The 19,507-nt window shown below is 38.2% G+C and overlaps 1 protein-coding gene across 4 annotated transcripts in view; it reads right to left on the bottom strand.

Annotated features, from left to right (window-relative positions):
• Nucleotides 1-19,507, bottom strand: part of Dtna (dystrobrevin alpha) — a 235,311-nt gene that overhangs the window by 31,777 nt on the left and 184,027 nt on the right. For 2 of the 4 annotated variants that reach the window (XM_048363437.1, XM_048363435.1), the window contains 4 exons: nucleotides 19,346-19,438; nucleotides 9,362-9,449; nucleotides 7,034-7,131; nucleotides 4,243-4,356 (listed from right to left, as the gene is read on the bottom strand). In XM_048363437.1, the coding sequence (XP_048219394.1) occupies nucleotides 4,243-4,356; nucleotides 7,034-7,131; nucleotides 9,362-9,449; nucleotides 19,346-19,438 (393 nt within the window). The remainder of the gene's footprint in view (nucleotides 1-4,242; nucleotides 4,357-7,033; nucleotides 7,132-9,361; nucleotides 9,450-19,345; nucleotides 19,439-19,507) is intronic. The other 2 variants (XR_007213400.1, XM_048363434.1) reach the window with 2 other exon arrangements.

Raw genomic sequence — 19,507 nt, 5'->3', positions numbered from 1 at the left:
GGGACATTAGTGAATAAGTAGTACATATATTTTTTCTTGCCCCAAAGGTTTTTGTTTGTATTTGAAATATTAGTACTTATACTTTAACAACATGGAGATTTCTTACCCAAGTATGTATTCCATGTGAATGGAATTGACTCATTGACACAGACATCATATTAAGAGGAGCTACAGAGGGACTATGACATGAAAAATTGACAATATAAAAATGTCATACTGAGTTAGGCTTATGACTCATTCAGCTGAAAAATATTTATAGGAGGACAGGTTAGGGTTATAAATGAAACATTTTAAATCTGCTTTTATATAGAAATACTGTACAATGAATTAGGAATCTGAAATACATAAACATCTCAATGCTTTCTGAATATTTCTAGAGTGTTTCTTGCCACTTACCCCTGAAGCAATTCTTCTTTTAATTTTATTTATAACTGCCTCTTTTTCTGAATCCAGAGGATGAGAAATGCCATAATTTTATAGGTTCTAGTGTGACATTATTTGTCTCCTTGGGCTAGAGCATTTTAATTTTGTATTTGTTGCCCTACTCAAAAATATTCCTCAAGGACAAATCCATGAGTTGTCTTTCTTTGACCTTATCTGCACATGGTGCCTCAAGCACCTCTACAGTAAGCCTTGGGACAAGAGTAAATAATGATTCTAATTTAGTTTCCATTTCTTTATAGCACTGCTCTAGAACTTTTGGCCTTTTGGCTACAGGAACACCTTGAGAAGGCTAAAGCAAAATGCTAAGAAACACTAAGACACAAATACAAAACATGCATTTCAAAAGTTAACTGGTATTAACTTAGAATACTAAACATTGAATCAAATTTATTGTCTACTTGTCTTATCAGAGTAAGGTTTTAGAACAATGGCATTGAATTTAACTAAGAAGATTTAATAGTGTCTTTCTTCAACATCCTCCACAGGTGCATTTGTACCAGCATTTGCCAAATGTGGGTCCAATGACAAGTGTGTGGTGGTGGCAGAGAAAATAAACACTAGTAGTGTCTTTATTTCATACAGAGAAGTATATTGATTTATAAAGCAATACCTTTTATTCTGAAATTCTCTCAGATTGTCTATTTTTAATGTATTTATTTTTTACAGCCAATTTTTCTCTACAGCCCAAGATGGTTGGAACTTACTATGTAGGTAGGATTACTTGAAAATTAAAATTGTCCTGCTTTAGTCTCCTGAGTGCAGGGGTTACAGCTGTGTATGTCATGCTTGACCTTGTCAGATTATTTTTAATTTTGAATGTGTGTTAGAACCTACTTTCTTTTGGGATGGTGTTGGGACAATTGGTAGCATTTTAATATAAATTATATATGCAATAAATATATGTCCATGCTAATTACCTGAATTTGAAAATGGTTATAGAAGCAAACAGTTTTGGGAAAGTATACACATGAAAACAATGATGGAGCATGGTGTCTGAAACTCATATTTAAATTGTATCATTCTGTTTCTTCATGTTTAAAAGGAGCACAATAATAGTGTCTATTTTCCAGCAACTATATGTGTCAGTATAGGTAATCAAGTGTCAGGCTAGCACTCATAGCAATGTCTATGTGGGCTGCAAACATAGCTTTCATTTTTTTTTTCTTTTTTTGTGTGGCTAGAATCAAAAAAGAGAAACATGATTATTTAGAAAGGTCATAGAATTTTAAGAGAAATACAGAAGTATGCATTCATGAAAAGCAAAGATCTTTTCTTTCTCCTTTGCCCCTAAATGAAAGACATTTTTCTTTTAGTTTCCCAGTAAGTGGAGCTCAGAGAAGAGCTAGCACAGAGGCCTTTAGGACAACTACAATAAGGAGCTCCTTTGGGTGTTATACACGTGACCCAAGGCCAAAGGGCATTTCACAAGGGGCCACTGTTTTGGATTTCTTGTCTTGAGATGATACAAGGAGAAAACATAGCATATCCACAACAGAGTTTCTTAATCTAGGGTATATTGTATCTGTGAAATCCTCCAATTGGGAAAATATTTGGTGTGGAGAAGGTGAATTATCAGTATCTAGAAAATTACCCTTCAAGGGAGGGTATTTCTTCTTCCTTCAGGCACAAGAAACATATGTAGAATATAGAAGCAAGCAATACAAAACAAAACAAAACAAAACAGCAAGGCCACCAGCTGAAAGCCTGGGACAGTAACAAAGAAGTTCTTAGCAAATCCAGCCTTTATGGCTTTGGGCTTGGGCTATGGGATGCTTACGGCTTAGGGTGAGAAGAGTGGTTAGAACTGTCAGTGTGTTCAAGACAGCTCTGTCAGAGAGGAAGACATATAGAGACCAGAGCAGATCCACATGCTTTCCTAGACATTTCCGGGCCATTAAATGGAAAAGAATACTTTCAAAGGCAAAACTTACCTCAGGGGGTGGGGAGAATCAATGAAAATGCTTATGAAAAATTCCCAGCCATCCTCCTTCTAACAGGGATAGGCTGACCAATGAAAGAGATGACCTATCTTAGCTTACTCTGTTATATTTCTGAGTTCATTAGGTCTGAGTTTACTTTGAACTTGTGTGCATGTGTGTATGAAGCAGCTTTTCTCGTGTGTGTGTGTGTGTGTGTGTGTGTGTGTGTGTGTGTGTGTGCGCGCGCCAATTCTGGGGCTTGAACTCAAGGCCTGGGCTTTTTTTGCTCAAAGTTCATGCTCTTCCACTTGGTCCACAGCTCTATTTCTGATGTTTTTTTGGTGGTTGATTGGATTCCCAAGAACTTTCCTATCCAGGTTGGTTTCAGTTTACAATCCTCAGATCTCAGCCTCTTGCGTAGCTAGGATTACAGGCATGAGCAACCAGTGCCTAGCACCATTTTAACTTGGATGACATAAAGCATCCGATTTTCCCTCTTTTCATTTTCACCTTTTCTAGATTAATAGGGAATGTGAAGAATTGCAAAAATGTGCAAGCACTTCTAGTACAACCAATGAGAGCACTTCAGAAAATCCCAAGAGGGAAGAATTTGTTTCTTTTGTTAAATTATTTTGTGTTTTAAAAGAATGAAGTGATCCTTCCACATTTAGCAGCCTCTCACATGTGGGTTTATCAGATCTCTTTTTCACCAATCATGCCTTTGAAGAGTATTGCAGTCATGGATCTGAAATAGGCCTAGTGGATTCAAACAGAGACAAGACCAGAATACTGGGCCAGGTGGACTACAGCACTCAGGTGCTGCAAAGCAGGACCGGAAGGGAACACTGACAAGGATCCATGACTACAGTTAACAGGGCCTTGGTAAAATACGAACAGAACCAAACAGAACATGTTAGTTTCTTTTTATGGTGCAAGAAAATGGTGCTGCTTCTGGTAAGAGTTTCTGAAAAAGATATGATTCGGGGTTATTGATCTATCTGGACTATACATAGCACCTAAATTGAAGGATTGTAATTCCTGCTAATTAAAGTGCCACGTGAAAGATCATTATGACGTTACTATGAAGGAATGCCTTTGAATTTACTTTTGCCGTGTGAAAGATCATTATGACATTTCTATGAGGGAATGCCTTTGAATTTACTTTTGTGTTGTTTATTACATAAATGCACTTGAGCACCTGCTATATTAAGTGTATAATGCCAAGCCAATCTGATGCGAGAGACCTATAGTAAACTCTTGGGAACAAATATTGCCCTCATCTAAGGCTGGCTATTCTTTCGTGTTCTGATTCTAAGAAGCGCACTGACACTTAGAAGTTGAGTTAGATGACCTTCAGTGGTTCCTTGACTCCAATATGGATTCCATGATGAGAGAGTAGGAAAGTCTAGGCTTTTCTATTCATTTGCAGAACAAGAAAGTACAATGCCTATGTTTAAAGATCTGGATGCAAAACTAGTAGGAAGAGAAAAATCAGATTCCTTTTGCTAGGATACATACAAAAATTTAAATTTAGAAGGCTGTGGGGTTTATTTACCCGTTTGTGCTTTGCTCTATTGAGCGTTTGTAACATAGAAGGCTGCTAGTGCAAATACCTCTGAAGAGCTGTTAATTTCTTTTCTAGTGAGACATTTTGTTTCTGAGCTGCACTACACTATTATCTCTGTGGAAGGATAGAATAAAATATAAACTTCTCTCTAAATCACCCATATTTCAGCAGTTAATAAAAAGTGTACTAATGAAAACAAACAAATGTCATAGTTGTATTGGTTCAGGTCCATTTTCTGCCTGTATGCTGTTTGACTGTATGAACGATCTCAAAGGTTTATGTGCCCAAGATGATGTCAATGCCCTGTCTTACCTGAGAAGCCGGAGTTCTGCCAGCAGGGTGGGGTTCTGCTGTGCTTTCTCCGGTGTTGGCTGAGAAGCTTGTTCATGCTCTAGCCGCAGCCTCTGGATCTCCTGTAAGATTTCTCTTGGGAAAGAAGAGGAAGGTGAGAAATCACGGCCAGCTAACTTTCAGGATACAAATATGGGGACCATCCAGGCCCAGCAGAACCAAAGGAGAAGGGATCATCCTATGTTTGGAATCAGAGGTCTTAGGGGCAGTGTGCTTGCCTAGTGTGCATGTAGCCCTGAGTTCGATTCTTCAGTACCACATAAACAGAAAAAGCCAGAAGTGGTGCTGTGGCTCAAGTGGTAAAACAATAGCCAAGGCTCAGGGACAGTGCCCAGGCCCTGAGTTCAAGCCCAAGAACTGGAAAAAAGAGAGGAAGCAGAGTCAGCACATCTACACTGTGGAGGCTCTGAGTGTGCCACAGAGAGCTATAACCAGCACCTGTCATCATTCCTGTAAGTAATGTGGTACTGTGGCACTGTGTCTAACTTTGACAAGTGCTCTGCTTAGAGGACAAAAATGCATCTTCCCATTATTTATGATCACACTCTGACACCATAAAGGACCCACTGCTACTCAGAGGTGTTTGGAGAAAAAATAAGGATAAATGGTGTTCATATTAGGAAACTAAATAACCTCATTTTCCCTCACCAAGAATAAAATTCTTCTCACTGAAAAAGTAACCTGAGGTTGGCAGAATTCTTCTTTCTTTCTTTTTAACTTAACATCTTCAGCTTTAACAATGGATTTCAACAAGGGCAGCCTTAGAAGTGTTTTTAAAAGGATTCACTGTAATTGAGTGTGTGACAGCAAGTGCTATTGGGGTGAGACATGTCAGCCTGTTATTGATGTTTGGGCCTAGGCTGCCCTGCATTTGGGTGAGCATTAGGCTAGTCATGAATGATATGCGACTAGCTCAAGGCAAATGATCCTTAAGTGAATCAGAAGCCATTAAGCAAGGTTACAAGTCACATATTCTTGGGGGCTGGTGAACATTACTCTACTACCTCACACAATGCATAAAGCCAGTGAGACAGAGCAAACTGCTGAGAATGGAAGTTAAGCTTGGTAACATGGAGGAGGTTGGCTTTCTGTGTTTTTAAAAGAAATTTTAACTGACACATAATAATTGTATACATGGAGTATGATGTAATCATTTGATACAGGTATACAATCAAGTCAGATTAATTAGCATTTCTTTGTGTTGGAGACCTTTAAATAAATCTTTGATTGGGCACCAAAATACCCATTAAAAGGGATACATTTGGTGTTCTATAGCAAGGGTGAGATTCTCTTTTTTATATGTGTGTTTGTCCTGGGGCTTGAACTCAGGGCCTGTGTTCTGTCCTTGGGCATTTTTGCTCAAGGTGAGTGCTCTACCACTTAAGCCACAGATCCATTTCTGGCTTTTTGGTTTATATTAAAGATAAGAGACTCATAGACTTCCTATCCAGGCCGGCTTCAAACCTCAATCCTCGGATCTCAGCCTCCTGAGTAGCTAGGATTATAGGTATAAGACACTGGCACTTGGCTAAAGAGTGAAAATGTTTTATAACAACTTATTATAGATCTCAAAGTCACCAAAACAGAACAACTTTTTGTTTGTCCAGTGGATAACTGATTTATAGCTGCCTGCTTTATGAACCCATCAGAATTAAGAGGTTAATTACCAGTAATTCATTCCGCATACTAAAATAATAGTGAGACTGTTGATTTTTTTTACTTCACTTTTGTACCCATTGCTGTCTCAAGGTAGAGCTCTTTCTTTAAAAAGACTCTTCCACAGATATCTATCTTGCTGCCCCATTGAAAGAGCTTTGTAAGCTGGAGTCAGAAAGAAGCTGAGCAAGGCTGGAGTGTGATGAACAAGAGGAGCTGAGGTTAGAAGACAGCTGTGGCCAGGGCCTTGAACACCATAATTGATTTAGATTTTAATCAAAGTGTGATAGAAAATCATTGGAGGCCTTGTTCTGAGAATAACAGGATATATGTTTTTCAAAATTTATTTATTTTGGCAATACTAGAATTTGAACTCAAGTGCTCTACCATTTGAGTGATGCTCCTAACCCTTTTTGCTTTTGTTACTGTTTAAATAGGATCTTGTATTTCTGCATGGCTTGGTCTGGACCACGATCTTCCCAGTTATGCTTCCCACCTAGCTGGTATGGGAGTTGTGTACTGCTGCTTCCAGCTTTAGTGGTTGAGATGTGATCTTACAAACTTTTGCTTGGGCTGTCCTCAAACTAAGATCCTGCACATTTCCACATCCTGAATATCTAGGATTATAGGAATGAGCAACCATTCCCAGCCATGATATAATATATAAAAAATAGGTTAGATTGTGTGTTGGTTGTAATTATGAAGTGGGTAGTTTGGGGATGTATGATGAAGATAGAATTAACAGAAGCACTCTGTACTGAGCAGGGAAAGGATGAAGAAGGTGTGGAGATACTTGGTTTGCACCATTGAATGATGATGGCGTTCACACTCACACACACACATCTGTGTGTGTGTGTGTGTGAGAGAGAGAGAGAGAGAGAGAAAGCAAGGGAGAATTTTTCCTTATGAAGCTTTTGTAGATTAGCTTTTTGTGTGTTTGTTATTTTTTGTTTTGTGGTAGACCAGCTTTTCCAAGGGCAGTAGTCAATGACCTGAGATGTATTCCTTTAAAATCCTTTAGACTTTAAGGCATGACTACAGTTTATTAATGAGAATATATGTTGATCAAGAAGACAATGTGTGTACAGAGCCTTACCTGTTCTTATTTTCTAGTTCTGCAATCAGCTGTCTTTGTTGCTTATTTGCATCAATGGTGAAGGAGATGTCAGGAGCGCCTCTCTGCTGTGTTGGCTGCTGTAAAACACGTAGTGCACACAGTATTACATATATACATATATATGCACCCACAGAGGTTTAGGAAGGCAAGAGTCATGGGACATGCAGACATGAAAGAGGAAACTTTGTATCTAAAAATGGCAAATACATAAAATTAATTAGTTCTTCTTTTACCAAGAAGCAGCTTTTTTTTTTTTTTTTTTTTTTTTTTTTGCAGATCTAGAACATAACCATGCAAGGGAGAGTGAAACAATGTTTTGGCAGCAGATACACCAAGGAAGAAAAATAGTTTCTTGAGCCTTCCCCACTGGAAGTCTTTGAGCAACTGCTGTATTCTTGCAACGTTCCCCCCGCTCTCTCAGTATAAATAGGTTTATGAATGTTTTACTATTGACACATGCGTTCTCAAGAACTACTGTTCACTCATTTTTATTGTGTATGTCAAAATGTCTGTGAAAGGATTGTGTTGCCCCAAACACAAAGAAAAGATAAATGTTTGAGTTGATAGATACATTAATTACCCTGATAGGATCATTACATCTAAATGTGTGTGAAAGTAGTGTACTGTGCCCTAAATCTATTTCAACTGAAAATAAAAGGTGTGGCTCAAGTGGTAGAGCCCCTGCCTTGAGAGGGGAAAAACTAAATGAGTTCATGAAGCCCTGAGTTCAAGCACCAGTATCAACACACAGGAAAATATGTTCACTGAACTCATTAGCTCTTTCCCTGTTTTATAGGAAGCATTTCAGACTCAACTTTTGAACTTGAAGGTATGTGATTTTTCTCATTTGAGTGAAATTTCCTTAATTTATAGGCTAATTCAAACATACAGATTTATTCATTCTTCAATTCAATACATTTTTATTAAACACTTATTATAACAAATATTGAGGCATATGTCTCTTGTCCTCAAAGGACAGATGCATATAACTGGTATGATTACTACTATGGGGAAGGTGTGTGCATGGCTCAAACGCAACATGGCTACATTATTAAGATGACCATTGAACTGACTTATTGAGAGTAGATGAGTGAACTCCAGGGTGTGCATGTGTGTGTGTGTGTGTGTGTGTGTGTGTGTGTGTGTGTGTGTTGTTTTTAGAACTAGCTGGATGCCAGGGCATGGACTGGCTGGCAAGAAGTAGGAAGGCAGAACGTCCTATGAAATATAATGATCCAATAGAAGAATATGGGGAGGGAAAGTGTGGGAATTTCCATTAGAACATAGAGAAATGAACCCAAAGAAATGATTTTCCTATTTCTTTTGTAACTAGTGTGACAATTTAATAATTATGATTCATTTGGCAAATTATACCATTGTTTAAATATGATCATGGAGAGGTTGATAAGGGAAAAATTAATGCAAATGGTAACTTTCTTATGGTGGATCAAAAAATGATTACATATGATATCAGTAGACCAAGAGTGAAAATAACTAATGCTCTCAAGAAAACAAGGACAGAAGACAGGAGAAGGTAGTACATCTACAAATAATTGTAAGTACATAGAGAATTAGCACTTTACTGGGGACCACTAATTCAAGTATCCAGTGGGGCTAGGGAGGTAGTGTAAAAGAAGCAAGGAATCAAGTTAAGGATAAATGCTAAATGCTTTCCTTGTGCAGAGCAGGGTAAAGAATGCTCTTCAACTTCAAGAATGTAGATAGATCATGTTCGTCTTTCATGACAAAACTAGAAAGCCAGAATTTTAAAGTAACACCTCTGATTTGTCCATGCTGAAAGATAATAAAATCTGAGACCACTGCATTTCCGAGAAATACATTTTATTTGTGGGTTATCATTTGGGGGGGGCTACTATAAGTTTGTGCTACCCTTTTATAATTTATTTTCTCATTTGATTCTACTAACAAGTAGCACTGGCATATATAATAATCAGACCTATTTACAGATCAGGAAACAGCTTTGTGGCAGATCATGGGGCAGGAGGATTCAGGTTCCCTTGGCCACATTGCTAGTCCCAGGTGTTAATGGCGTCATGCCCTCTGTTCACAGAGATGTGTTCATGGACAACAACAGAACTCATTTTGCTTCATCCTTCAAGTCTGCCATTTTCAAACTGGGGATCCACTGCCAAGATGTCATGAATATGGCAGCAAACACAGGAATAAGCACTTCATGCTAATTAGTTCGGTTATGAGCACCGATCATAGTGATAATAGTGGAGGTGACACAGGAAATTCAAGGATTCCAGATGCCAACAGATGTGTCCTTTTACTCTAGCTACTTACAGACGAGGAGGATTCTGCTGCCAGTCTTGCCGCGTACCTGGCGATCAGCCTGTGTTCTTCATCAAGTCGGTTTGAACTCTCAAGCATACTAGCAAGAACAGAGGAAGAAGAACATTAAGCACCTTCCTGAGAAAGACTAATGCATTTCTAACCCCATCAGTGGAATTGGTCTTTCAATTTTTAAATGCTCTAAACATGAGAGTGTGCAAAATCCTGTTCAGTTAATGATCTCCAATTTGGATTCATGTCATGAATTCAATATATGTTTAGGAAGGTCAATAATAAAGCCTGGGTTCAGCCAATTCAATCATCTTCCTAAGAGAGCTCCAAAGAGAACTGCCTTTTCAGATCAGTGTGTCCTTATTTTAGTTTTGAATTATATATCTGTGCTATGAGGAGATTCATGATAATATCAGTATATTTTGAACAAATTCATCCCCTGCAACATAGTTCAATTCTTTCTCTTTTCAAACTGTTTGGTGGGTTCCTGATTCATTTCTGACATAAGAGTACCTTCTTTTGCATTTTATTGCTTTTATAAAGTAATAGCCAACATTGACAGGCTATAAATGACTGATGTGAGCAGAGAAGAAGAAAACCACTTATAGTTAGCTTCCAGTCATCTTCAGGTGCTGGTGTTCACATTCTTATGTAATTTCCTCTTGTTCACTATGAGCTGTATTTACTGACTTGCTTCTATGAATGCAGAGGAAATGGAATATCACTGCCCAAATTACATTTAAAAGGCCATGGTTTTCACTTGGGCTTTCTCTTGAGGTCTCTTGGCTTGCCTGTCTTGTCAAAAGCTAGCTGCCATATCATAAATCAGTCCCATGATAGGCCTGGGTTATGAGAAACCGATACCAGCAAGAGGCACAGCAATAAATCCCTACTGGTAATGCTCTCCAATGAGATCAGATCTGATCTCACTGAGTCCAGAGTGCTGGACTGCAGCTATATGGAAGTCCTGGAGCCACAAGCACCTCAGTGAACCAAACCTACATTCCTCCAGTGCTGTGGTTTTAAGATGCTAAGCTTTGGAGAACTGTGTTATGCTGCAATAGGTAACTAGTAGAATTTCTATTTGTAATTATTCTAGGGTAACCTGCTTTTTCTATTTACTTCCAATGAAGTAGACTTCCAGCAGCACTAATGGTAATTGTTTACTGGCTCCTAGAAATTTATTGAACTTTTTCATTTCTATAAATAAACAATTGATTCTAGTCCCACAAAATTGATGGAAGGAGAAGCACTATCGACTCTCCCATAGTTCAGAAAAACCTTACCTCCTGAACCCCTTCATTCAAGATTAAGTTGTGGGTGACATTTTAAAAAGATTTATATCAATCATGTTAACCAAATAATTGGTCTTTGTAAGTCAACATTAAGGTTGTAAGAATGTTCCATTGTGAATACCCAGATCAATATAAGATATTAACTTATAACAATTATTTATATGTATATCTACATGTAAAGTAAACATACAGCAAGTCTTTTAACCTTTGTTCCAAAGTGTGTGCTCTGGCATGTTGGTGAAGCCACTTTCTAGTAGCTCTTAACTGTTAGGCTGAGTCGATCACTGTGCTGTTTTTCTGGGCATTCTGAAGATTTTCTTGTCTTCTTCATGTCTGTTCCCTTCCACACTCCTCATATGTGAAAACTACAACTATTTTGACCTTAGCACTTACAATCTTAATACTTACATTTTAATATGAGTAATCACATTCGAATTTAGGCTTTTTCTCTAGGCTGCAGTATATAACTAGACTATCCATGAATACCAATTTACAGCTCGATCCTCAGATTTGTTTTGCCTTTGACATAACTGAGGTAACACATATAAGCATGATGCCTGAGACATGGTTAAGTGCTCAAAATGTTAGTTAATATAATATTATTTTGCCTCCTAAAGTAACTCATTCAGGTGCATGGACAATCATTGCTTCTTTCAAAATGTCACCTACTATCTACCTTGTATGAAGGTGCTCTTTACAAACAGAATGAAAGAATAGTGATCTTGTGACAAGGCAGATTCTGAGTTCTGTAGGGGGATGAGGTGGGGGGGTTGGGACCTGAGAATCTGTATTTCTGACAAGTTTCTAAGAGATGATACCCTCGCCCATGAAGATCCTGGAATTGAAGGATCCAGAGGATTTTGAAAATAAAATTGAAACTTCAATACATGAAATAAAACCCAAATCTAAATCATGTAGAAGAGACCAGTTTTCACGAGTGTTTTTGACTGATAATTCACATAGCATGTGTGGTATTTCACACATTTCTTAGAGACCAAAAATTCTAGGCTTATAAGGCCTTTATAGAGTGCATATTAACCCCAAAGTAGATTGAGGCTTAAATCAGCATACAAGTTCAAAAATAATTTTAATAGTAAAAGACAAATATTTCTGAAAGAAAAACTTTGATGTTTTAAACAGATGTTTGTCTTTACAGAACAATGTCTATGCAGTGGTACCCTAGTTTCTTACTAGAACTCCAATAAAAAAATAAAAATGTATACTATCTTTGCTTTAAACAGATGAATACGCTATTAAGAAACCATTTGTTTTATTTTTAACATGGTATCATCCCTAAGTGGCATATGAGAGATGTAATGTCATTCAACACGGTTTATACAGATAACAGTTCCCAGATGTTTCAAATTCAGGCTGATGATTGGTTTGATGCTTGAAAGTGACTTTGTCAGAAACACTTGTGTTTTGATAATTAAATAATAATAAAACCCCTGTATGACAAAAGCATCTTTTATCACTAGCAAGCATGAATATTATGGAGGTTATATAAAAAGGCCTCCTGGCAATGTAATATGTGAAGAACTGGGAACCTGTCTGGTAAGCACTTCTATCCCTTGCTTTTCCTTCGCTCAGTATTGTGTGAACTGGGGCAGGGTGATCTATTACCCTTGAGTTGACAAACGATTTATGAGTCCATGTGTGCTTTTTCAGTACACTCAAATTATACAAAGGTGAATGATGCATTCTTTTGATAAATCCCATTGCTTCAAGACTTTAATGACACATGGTTGAAAATGACTGGCCCACAATCCTTAAATCATTAAATTGTTAAAATAAACACCAATCTCAGCACTTTCTCCAGCTCTAGCTATTTATTTCAGGATTTTATAATTGGTAATTTCACTATAAGACCATGATGAATCAGAAACAGGTTGCTATGCTCATTACATTTCAGAATGGAGAAATACCTTAGTCTGAAACCTTTCCTCTTTCTGCCTTAAACACGTGGGTAGGTAGTGTCTATTGCTAGCGATTTCAAATGGCACTGCTAAAGGCTTACTAAATTGTAATTTATCAAAGATTTCTGAGAACTTAGGGTCTGTTCATCCATCTTCCTCCCTCCCTTCCTCCCTCCGTGCCTCGCTCTCTCTTTCTCCCTCCCTCCCTCCCTCCCTCATTTCCTCCCTCCTTCTCTCCCTTCCATCTATGGGGCTTGAACTATTTTGCTCTACCACTAGAGCTAGTGCTCTACCATTTTGAGACACAGCTCCACTCTGGTTTCTGAGTAGTTAATTGAAGATAAGAGTCTCATAGAGACTTTTCTGGTTTTGAACCATGATCCTCAGATCTCAGCCTCTAGAGTAGCTAGGATTATAGGCATGAGCCACTAGTGCCTGGCTATTCACATTTCTTTGATTTCTTTGTGGTCCTGTTTTGACTTCCAGGATGGGATTGTCAAGCATAAAGTACTGTGGACCAAGGAGCCCCAGAAATGTTTCTGTATTTTCTCCTTGCTAATTCTTTCATTTGTCTAAATGGGGAAAATTTTTTATCACTACTGATTAATTTTAAGGCCATTGGGTCTCTTGCACTTTTGGGGAATTATTGCCTAGGAAGGCATTATGAGTTAACATTTACATGGAGAATTTCTTTTGCACATGGTTGAAAACAAAGTGCTATGGGAAAAGGGTTCTGTTGAGGTGAGTGGGAGTCAGCAGGATCAAGGGAGTTGGGGCAGACAAGTACAAGGTCATACTGAGCAGTTTTTTTTTTATTTTTTATTTTTACAGAGCTAAAGAATGGGGGAGAGAAACATGGTAATCCTTAAATCTAATATGAGGGCCCTTTAATAAGTAATTTGTGAGGACAAGACAGGGAATGATGAAATGATAATCTTGAAAAATAGTAAATAAAAGGCTAGTAAAAGAAAAGCAATCATAATGGCATCTCTCAGTGATGTCTTTAAATCTTTTGCCAGGACCTTGACCATCAAAGTCATGCATGACAAATCTTTGCCTATCCATTAAAAATACTAAAGGCATATAGTTCAATGGATTCAATATTGAGGTATTTTGGGGAGTGAATTATGACTCCCCTGAGAATGTGTTGAAGCCTTAATACCCTAGTATTTTAGATTGAGACCATAATTAGACATAGTATCTTTAAAGCAATAAGTAAGGTTAAATAAAATCTTGAGTTGGTCTTCAATCCAACCAGGTCAACACCTTCTTAAGAAGAGGAAGGTGTACTAGGGGTGTGCTGGCATAGAAAAATGATGATGTGAAAGCACAATGGAGATATGGTTCAATGGCAAACCAAGGAGAGAGGAGGAGGAGGAGGAGGAGGAGGAGGAGGAGGAGGAGGAGGAGGAGGAGGAGGAGGAGGAGGAGGAGGAGGAGGAGGAGGAGGAGGAGGAGGAGGAGGAGGAGGAGGAGGAAGAGGAGGAGGAGGAGGAGGAGGAATAATATGCTATGCTGGCACTTGGCTCTAGAACTGTGAGAATGTAATTTGATGCTGCTCAAGCCCCTTAGTCTATGGTATTTTATGATGGCAGCCTTAGCAGACTAATGCCAAGTGAAAGAAACCTAAGAGCATTGACTTTTTAATTCTTGTCCAAGGCCACTTTCAGTTTATAGTGTTTTTCTCCCCTCTATTAATTGGTTTTGGCCACATCTGTGAATTTCTAGTATTCATCCTTGTCTGTCTATATAAGATATTTACTATTTCTGCCTATAAAAAGCTTTGATATTTTACTTTTTTTTTTATCTGCCTCATACTAAGGGGTACACGGTGCTAGTCTATATAGGCAATCTTTTACAACTGAGAAAACAAAACCTTTTACATCACTTGATCATTGTTTTTTCCCCCATGGGAAGAAGATATACAGCACACCAACCAATTAGCCTGACAACCATGCACCTACCACTCATCCAATGTTGACCATTACAAAATAATTTGTAAACCACAATAGAAACTAATACAGTAGGCATACCTGAAGCTAGTACGTGTGTGTGTGTGTGTGTGTGTGTGTGTGTTATCCTGGAATCAAACCCAGAGCCCCAGGCATGTTAGGAAGTGCTCTAGCACTAAGCTACAGTTTCCATCCTGACATGGTGCCATTAACCTAAAACAAGAAACCACAGAAGGAGTAATCCAATTTTCACATGGATGCAGAAGCAGGAGTGAAATGAGAAAGAATGTTGAAAAGCTATTATGATGGCTTTGAGGCAGGGAAGAGCTTGGCTTGATGTAAGAATTGGGCAAATGCTGATTTAACCAAACATGATTGAAAGGGATAATGTCATGGCAGCTAAGACTGAGAGGTAGGCCCTGGATAAAGCACAGATGGGCTTGTAGACTATGGTGAGGATTCTGGCTTGTAAATTAAGCACAATCAGATAAACAGTTTAAGCAGGCTAAGTAATAAAAATTTAGTCTTCATATATAAAATCCATTAAAAAGTAATCTTAGGTGTAGATAGATCTTTTTATCCCATGTATACAATAGTATGGAACAATTTTAAACTAGTTGGATTATCAGTCCACTTAGCAAGAAATCTTTTGGCAATACAAATTCTTGCACTTAAGGAGAACATGAGCAGAATAATTTTAACCTAGTTTTGTGAAATCTGAGGTATAAGTAAGTAACAGCAATTGATTATGACAGCAAATGATAACAGTCTGGAGTGTGTAGCTGTTTCTCCTTCCTTGACAGAGTTGAAAGAAATATGCTAGAAGCTTCTGAATGGTATGTATGTAGGATATAATTGTGGTTAGAGGCAGAAGTTCCAAGTTTCTTTATAATCTTTGGTCTGCTTGCCACAGATATTCTGTATAAATAAAACCCAGACACTTGATAACTTCAGAAAGTCAGGGGAATCCTCACTGTCTTATGCATTGCAATCCCTTCTCCCTTATTGGAGATGGTGCTTAAAGCCATGAAGGCTTGCTTGCCTTTCCTTTCTTCTCTTTTTATGTTCCCTTTTTTATGTTCTTTCCCTCCCTCCCTCCTCTCCCTCTATTCCTTTTTTAGAATGCAGCAGAAACTCTCCACTGAGCTGTTATGTATTTATTTGCTTATTTGACATCAGAGCCAGCAATGGCATAATGTTTCATTTTGGAGCAGATTACTTTCATATTAGCTAGAATTTGACCATTTCCCATTGTGTTAAGTACAATGCAAAGTAGAGAATCCCTCCCTCATAGAGCCAATCAGCCAGGAGCATGGCTGAATAATGGTAAAAACAAAGTTTTTGAGGGAGTCTAGCTGTGTGCTGTGAATCTCACCAAGGGTGTGCAGACAAGGAGGTGGCATGGAGTAGAAAGCAGATGGACTGTGTGTTCAGGTCCTCCCTAGCCAGCATATGACCTTGGACCAGTCTTTAATATCTCAGAACTTGCATTTTCTTATCAGTGAATGAAAATAATAATGTCCAGCCTTCTAGATCTACAAAAAAATGTGTGGGAAAGGACTTTGTATGATTTTTAAGTGTGTCATAAACATAGAATTTGCTATTTTTATTTTGGCTTTTCTTAAGCTTATAATTACAATAAGGAGTAATAATTAATTGAACTGGGCTGGGAATGTGGCTTAGCGGTAGAGTGCTTGCCTAGCTTGCATGAAGCCCTGGGTTTGATTCCTCAGCACCACATAAACAGAAAAAGCCAGAAGAGGAGCTGTGGCTCAAGAGGTAGAGTGCTATCCTTGAGCAAAAAGAAGCCAGGGTCAGTGCTCAGGTCCTGAATCCCAAACCCCAGGACTGGCAAAAAAATTAATTGCACTATATTTATAAAAGATGATTTATTAACAATCATCTTCTTTATTTGTGTGTGTGGCAGAGCCTCAGATTCTCAATCTTCCTGCCTTACTTAGCTTTCTAAGTGCTAAGATTATAGGCATGCACTACCACATCACTGCAACCACCATCTTAACTGGTACTATGTGCTCAAGATATTTGTGAAACAAATGAAAATAATACATGAAGACATACAGTTTTCAGTAAGTAAATATATGTAGGCTATACAGTGCTGGGGAACAAACCCAAGGCCTAGCATATGTTAGGCCAGTGTTCTACCACTGAGCTGCACTTTCAGCTCTTGATGCAGGTTTTATTTTCATTTTTTTGTTTACTTAATTTTAATTTTACTTATTTAAAATTTATCTTTAACTAGTCGTATAAAAAGACTTCAATGCAACCTGACAATTTATGAGTGCAGTGCATCTCTAACAACACAATCACAAACTTCAATGTTCTTATGTGGAAAACAGGTAACTTACAGGGTGGAGTGGAGGTTGGAAGAGATGGGATGGGGTAGAATGATGGAAAGTTTTTAAGAAACAAAGTAGCCATGAAGTTGGATGGGTAAGAGCTAAAATTTTTTCTTATTGCCTAGAAGCTGTTTGGCTATAGAAGGGCAGGTAAACTTTTTAAACGATTACATTAACTTATCTGTAAAACAGGAATGACAGGTTTTACTCTGTGGGCTTAGACTAAGAACCAGAATAAACCATGCATATAAAGTTTTTAACAAAGAACTTAGCATGGGGAAAGGGCTTTGAAAAAAACAAACAAACCAATAGCTATTACAATTCATTGCCATTAACGTATTTGTAGTTAGCATTGGCATATGTATCACCGCAATTGAATGATGAGAAAGCATTATCATCTAGTGATGATTAAAGAAGGTGAGAGATAATTACATTGCTTTTATAATCATGACAGTTGTAAAAAATAGTAAGGTATAATGGGACATAAAGGAATGGGAGGGGAAGGAAAGGGAGAAAGGAGAAAATTCAAGTTGAAACTTCCTAAGGACAGAAAGGGGCTGTGAGGAATATGCTATTTAAATGGAGTGCCTCTTCGACCTGTCTGCCACTCTTCTTTGTTTTCAAAATAAAAATATCTGTCTGGCTTTTATCAGGCACATGTAAGGCTTCTCCTCTGAGACAATTTTATGGTCTTAAGTGACTATCAAGTCAATATGATTAATCACTTGACTGGGGAAAATGGCTGGCAATGGCAGCAGTAAGCTTTTTTCTTTGGATATTTCTTTGTTGCTATCTTAATTAAGAAAAGGTCAAATAAGAGTGGTAGAAAGGACTGGGGTGTGTTTAGAATTACTGAGGAGAAACTACAGTGCTAGATCACTCCACTGCCTCCCAACTGAACCTGTATCCACTGTACTCTTTCAAGATACCTGATATGTGATTGTTATTCTTTATAATATAATATTTAGTTCTAGCCTATAAACTAAGGAAACACTGGGATACCAAATTTGTTGTGAAGATAAAGCAATCTTACGGTTTTGAGAAGCTGCTGTGAAAAAGCAGATACTACTGAACCTAGAGGCTCAAGGAATGTGACCAAAGTGGTAGCTGATGTCAGCTGAAAAACACATTTTTCTATCCTCAAGGAGGGTGATATAAGATGAAATTAAACCAGTGTACTGCTTATATGTTTCTAAAAATACAAATTCACATATATGTACTGTATCTGTTGCAACAAATAAATGTTCACGCAAAAAGAAGGAACTCTGGAAAACAGAGTCCAGCAAGACGAGATGCCTTTGTAAAAGGAAAGAGCCGGCTGTGCTGAAGGTGCAAATCATTCTCAGGTGAATTTACCCCATGTGGCCCACTGTAGAGTTATCACCATAAAAAACCCATGCATTCTTCGATCCAAGAAAAGTGGAGCTGTTAAAGGAAATTAAAGACTTCTGAAGAACTGTGGCTAACTACATTTGGACAATAGCAGTCTACACTACAACGAATCATACATAAGGTGGACATCTAGAGTCTGCTTCTTATAAGCAAATGGCAAATGCACCATTTATTTTCAAAGCCAACGGCAACCAGTCTTTTTTTTTTTTTTTTTTTTTTTGGCCAGTCCTGGGGCTTGGACTCAGGGTCTGAGCACTGTTCCCTGGCTTCTTTTTGCTCAAGGCTAGCACTCTGCCGCTTGAGTCACAGCGCCACTTCTGGCCATTTTCTGTATATGTGGTGCTGGGGAATTGAACCCAGGGCCTCATGTATACGAGGCAAGCACTCTTGCCACTAGGCCATATCCCCAGCCCCCAGTCTTTTGTTTTTGCATCACAATTATAATGAAGGAAAACTATGAATTCTTTTATCACAATACTATGCCTAGCTGAACAGTTGGACCTCACATGTATAAAAATAAATGGCACGTTCTGCACTTGAAAGTAGGCTTTCATCAGGACAGTGACTTAGGTGCATTTGGAACTAATAAAATTGCTGGAATACAGTATCTCCCCTTGTTATAATTGATAAAGATATGGTTTCCATTTTATGCTCTCATTATACTACATTTCCTTCTTTTCACTTCTAAGTGAAATGAAGCATGGCTTCCTACATTAGCAGAGACTTCCACATCCTTGGATGAAGACAAATTTTTGCATTACCATCAAGGCAAAGGCCTGACCTAAAGGGACCCAAAGTCCTTCATCCATTAGAATGCTAATACTTGGCAAGGCACTCATTCATCCACATTTTCACCTTTGCTAAGTTGTAAGTGAAGGTGTGAGTTCTATGACATATGACTGGATGTTTCCAGGCTATCATCATCATCACAAACAACTTAATTGGACTAGATAAAAAGTGCCTTAGTAAGACCTTTGACATGCAGTAACTTTGCCAATTGCTAAGAGGACTAGTCACCCGATCAGACTGTTCCCCTCTCTAAGGACAGTCCAGCAGAAAAACCTCCACTAACCATGATGGGTTGTTCCGGAGCATGTTGACATACAGCCCGATGAGCACATGTTCATCAGCTAGCCTGTCAGCTACATTCAGGCTGTATTGTATCCTGAAATGGGGCAGGAGGAAACAAAGGGTATTAAGAGAGGTGGACAGAAATAATCAGAGAAGGTGAGAG

The sequence above is a fragment of the Perognathus longimembris genome, chromosome 15 (assembly GCF_023159225.1).
Source record: "Perognathus longimembris pacificus isolate PPM17 chromosome 15, ASM2315922v1, whole genome shotgun sequence".
In the NCBI taxonomy this organism is placed as follows: domain Eukaryota; kingdom Metazoa; phylum Chordata; class Mammalia; order Rodentia; family Heteromyidae; genus Perognathus; species Perognathus longimembris.
This window is presented reverse-complemented; position numbering and strand designations above follow the sequence as displayed.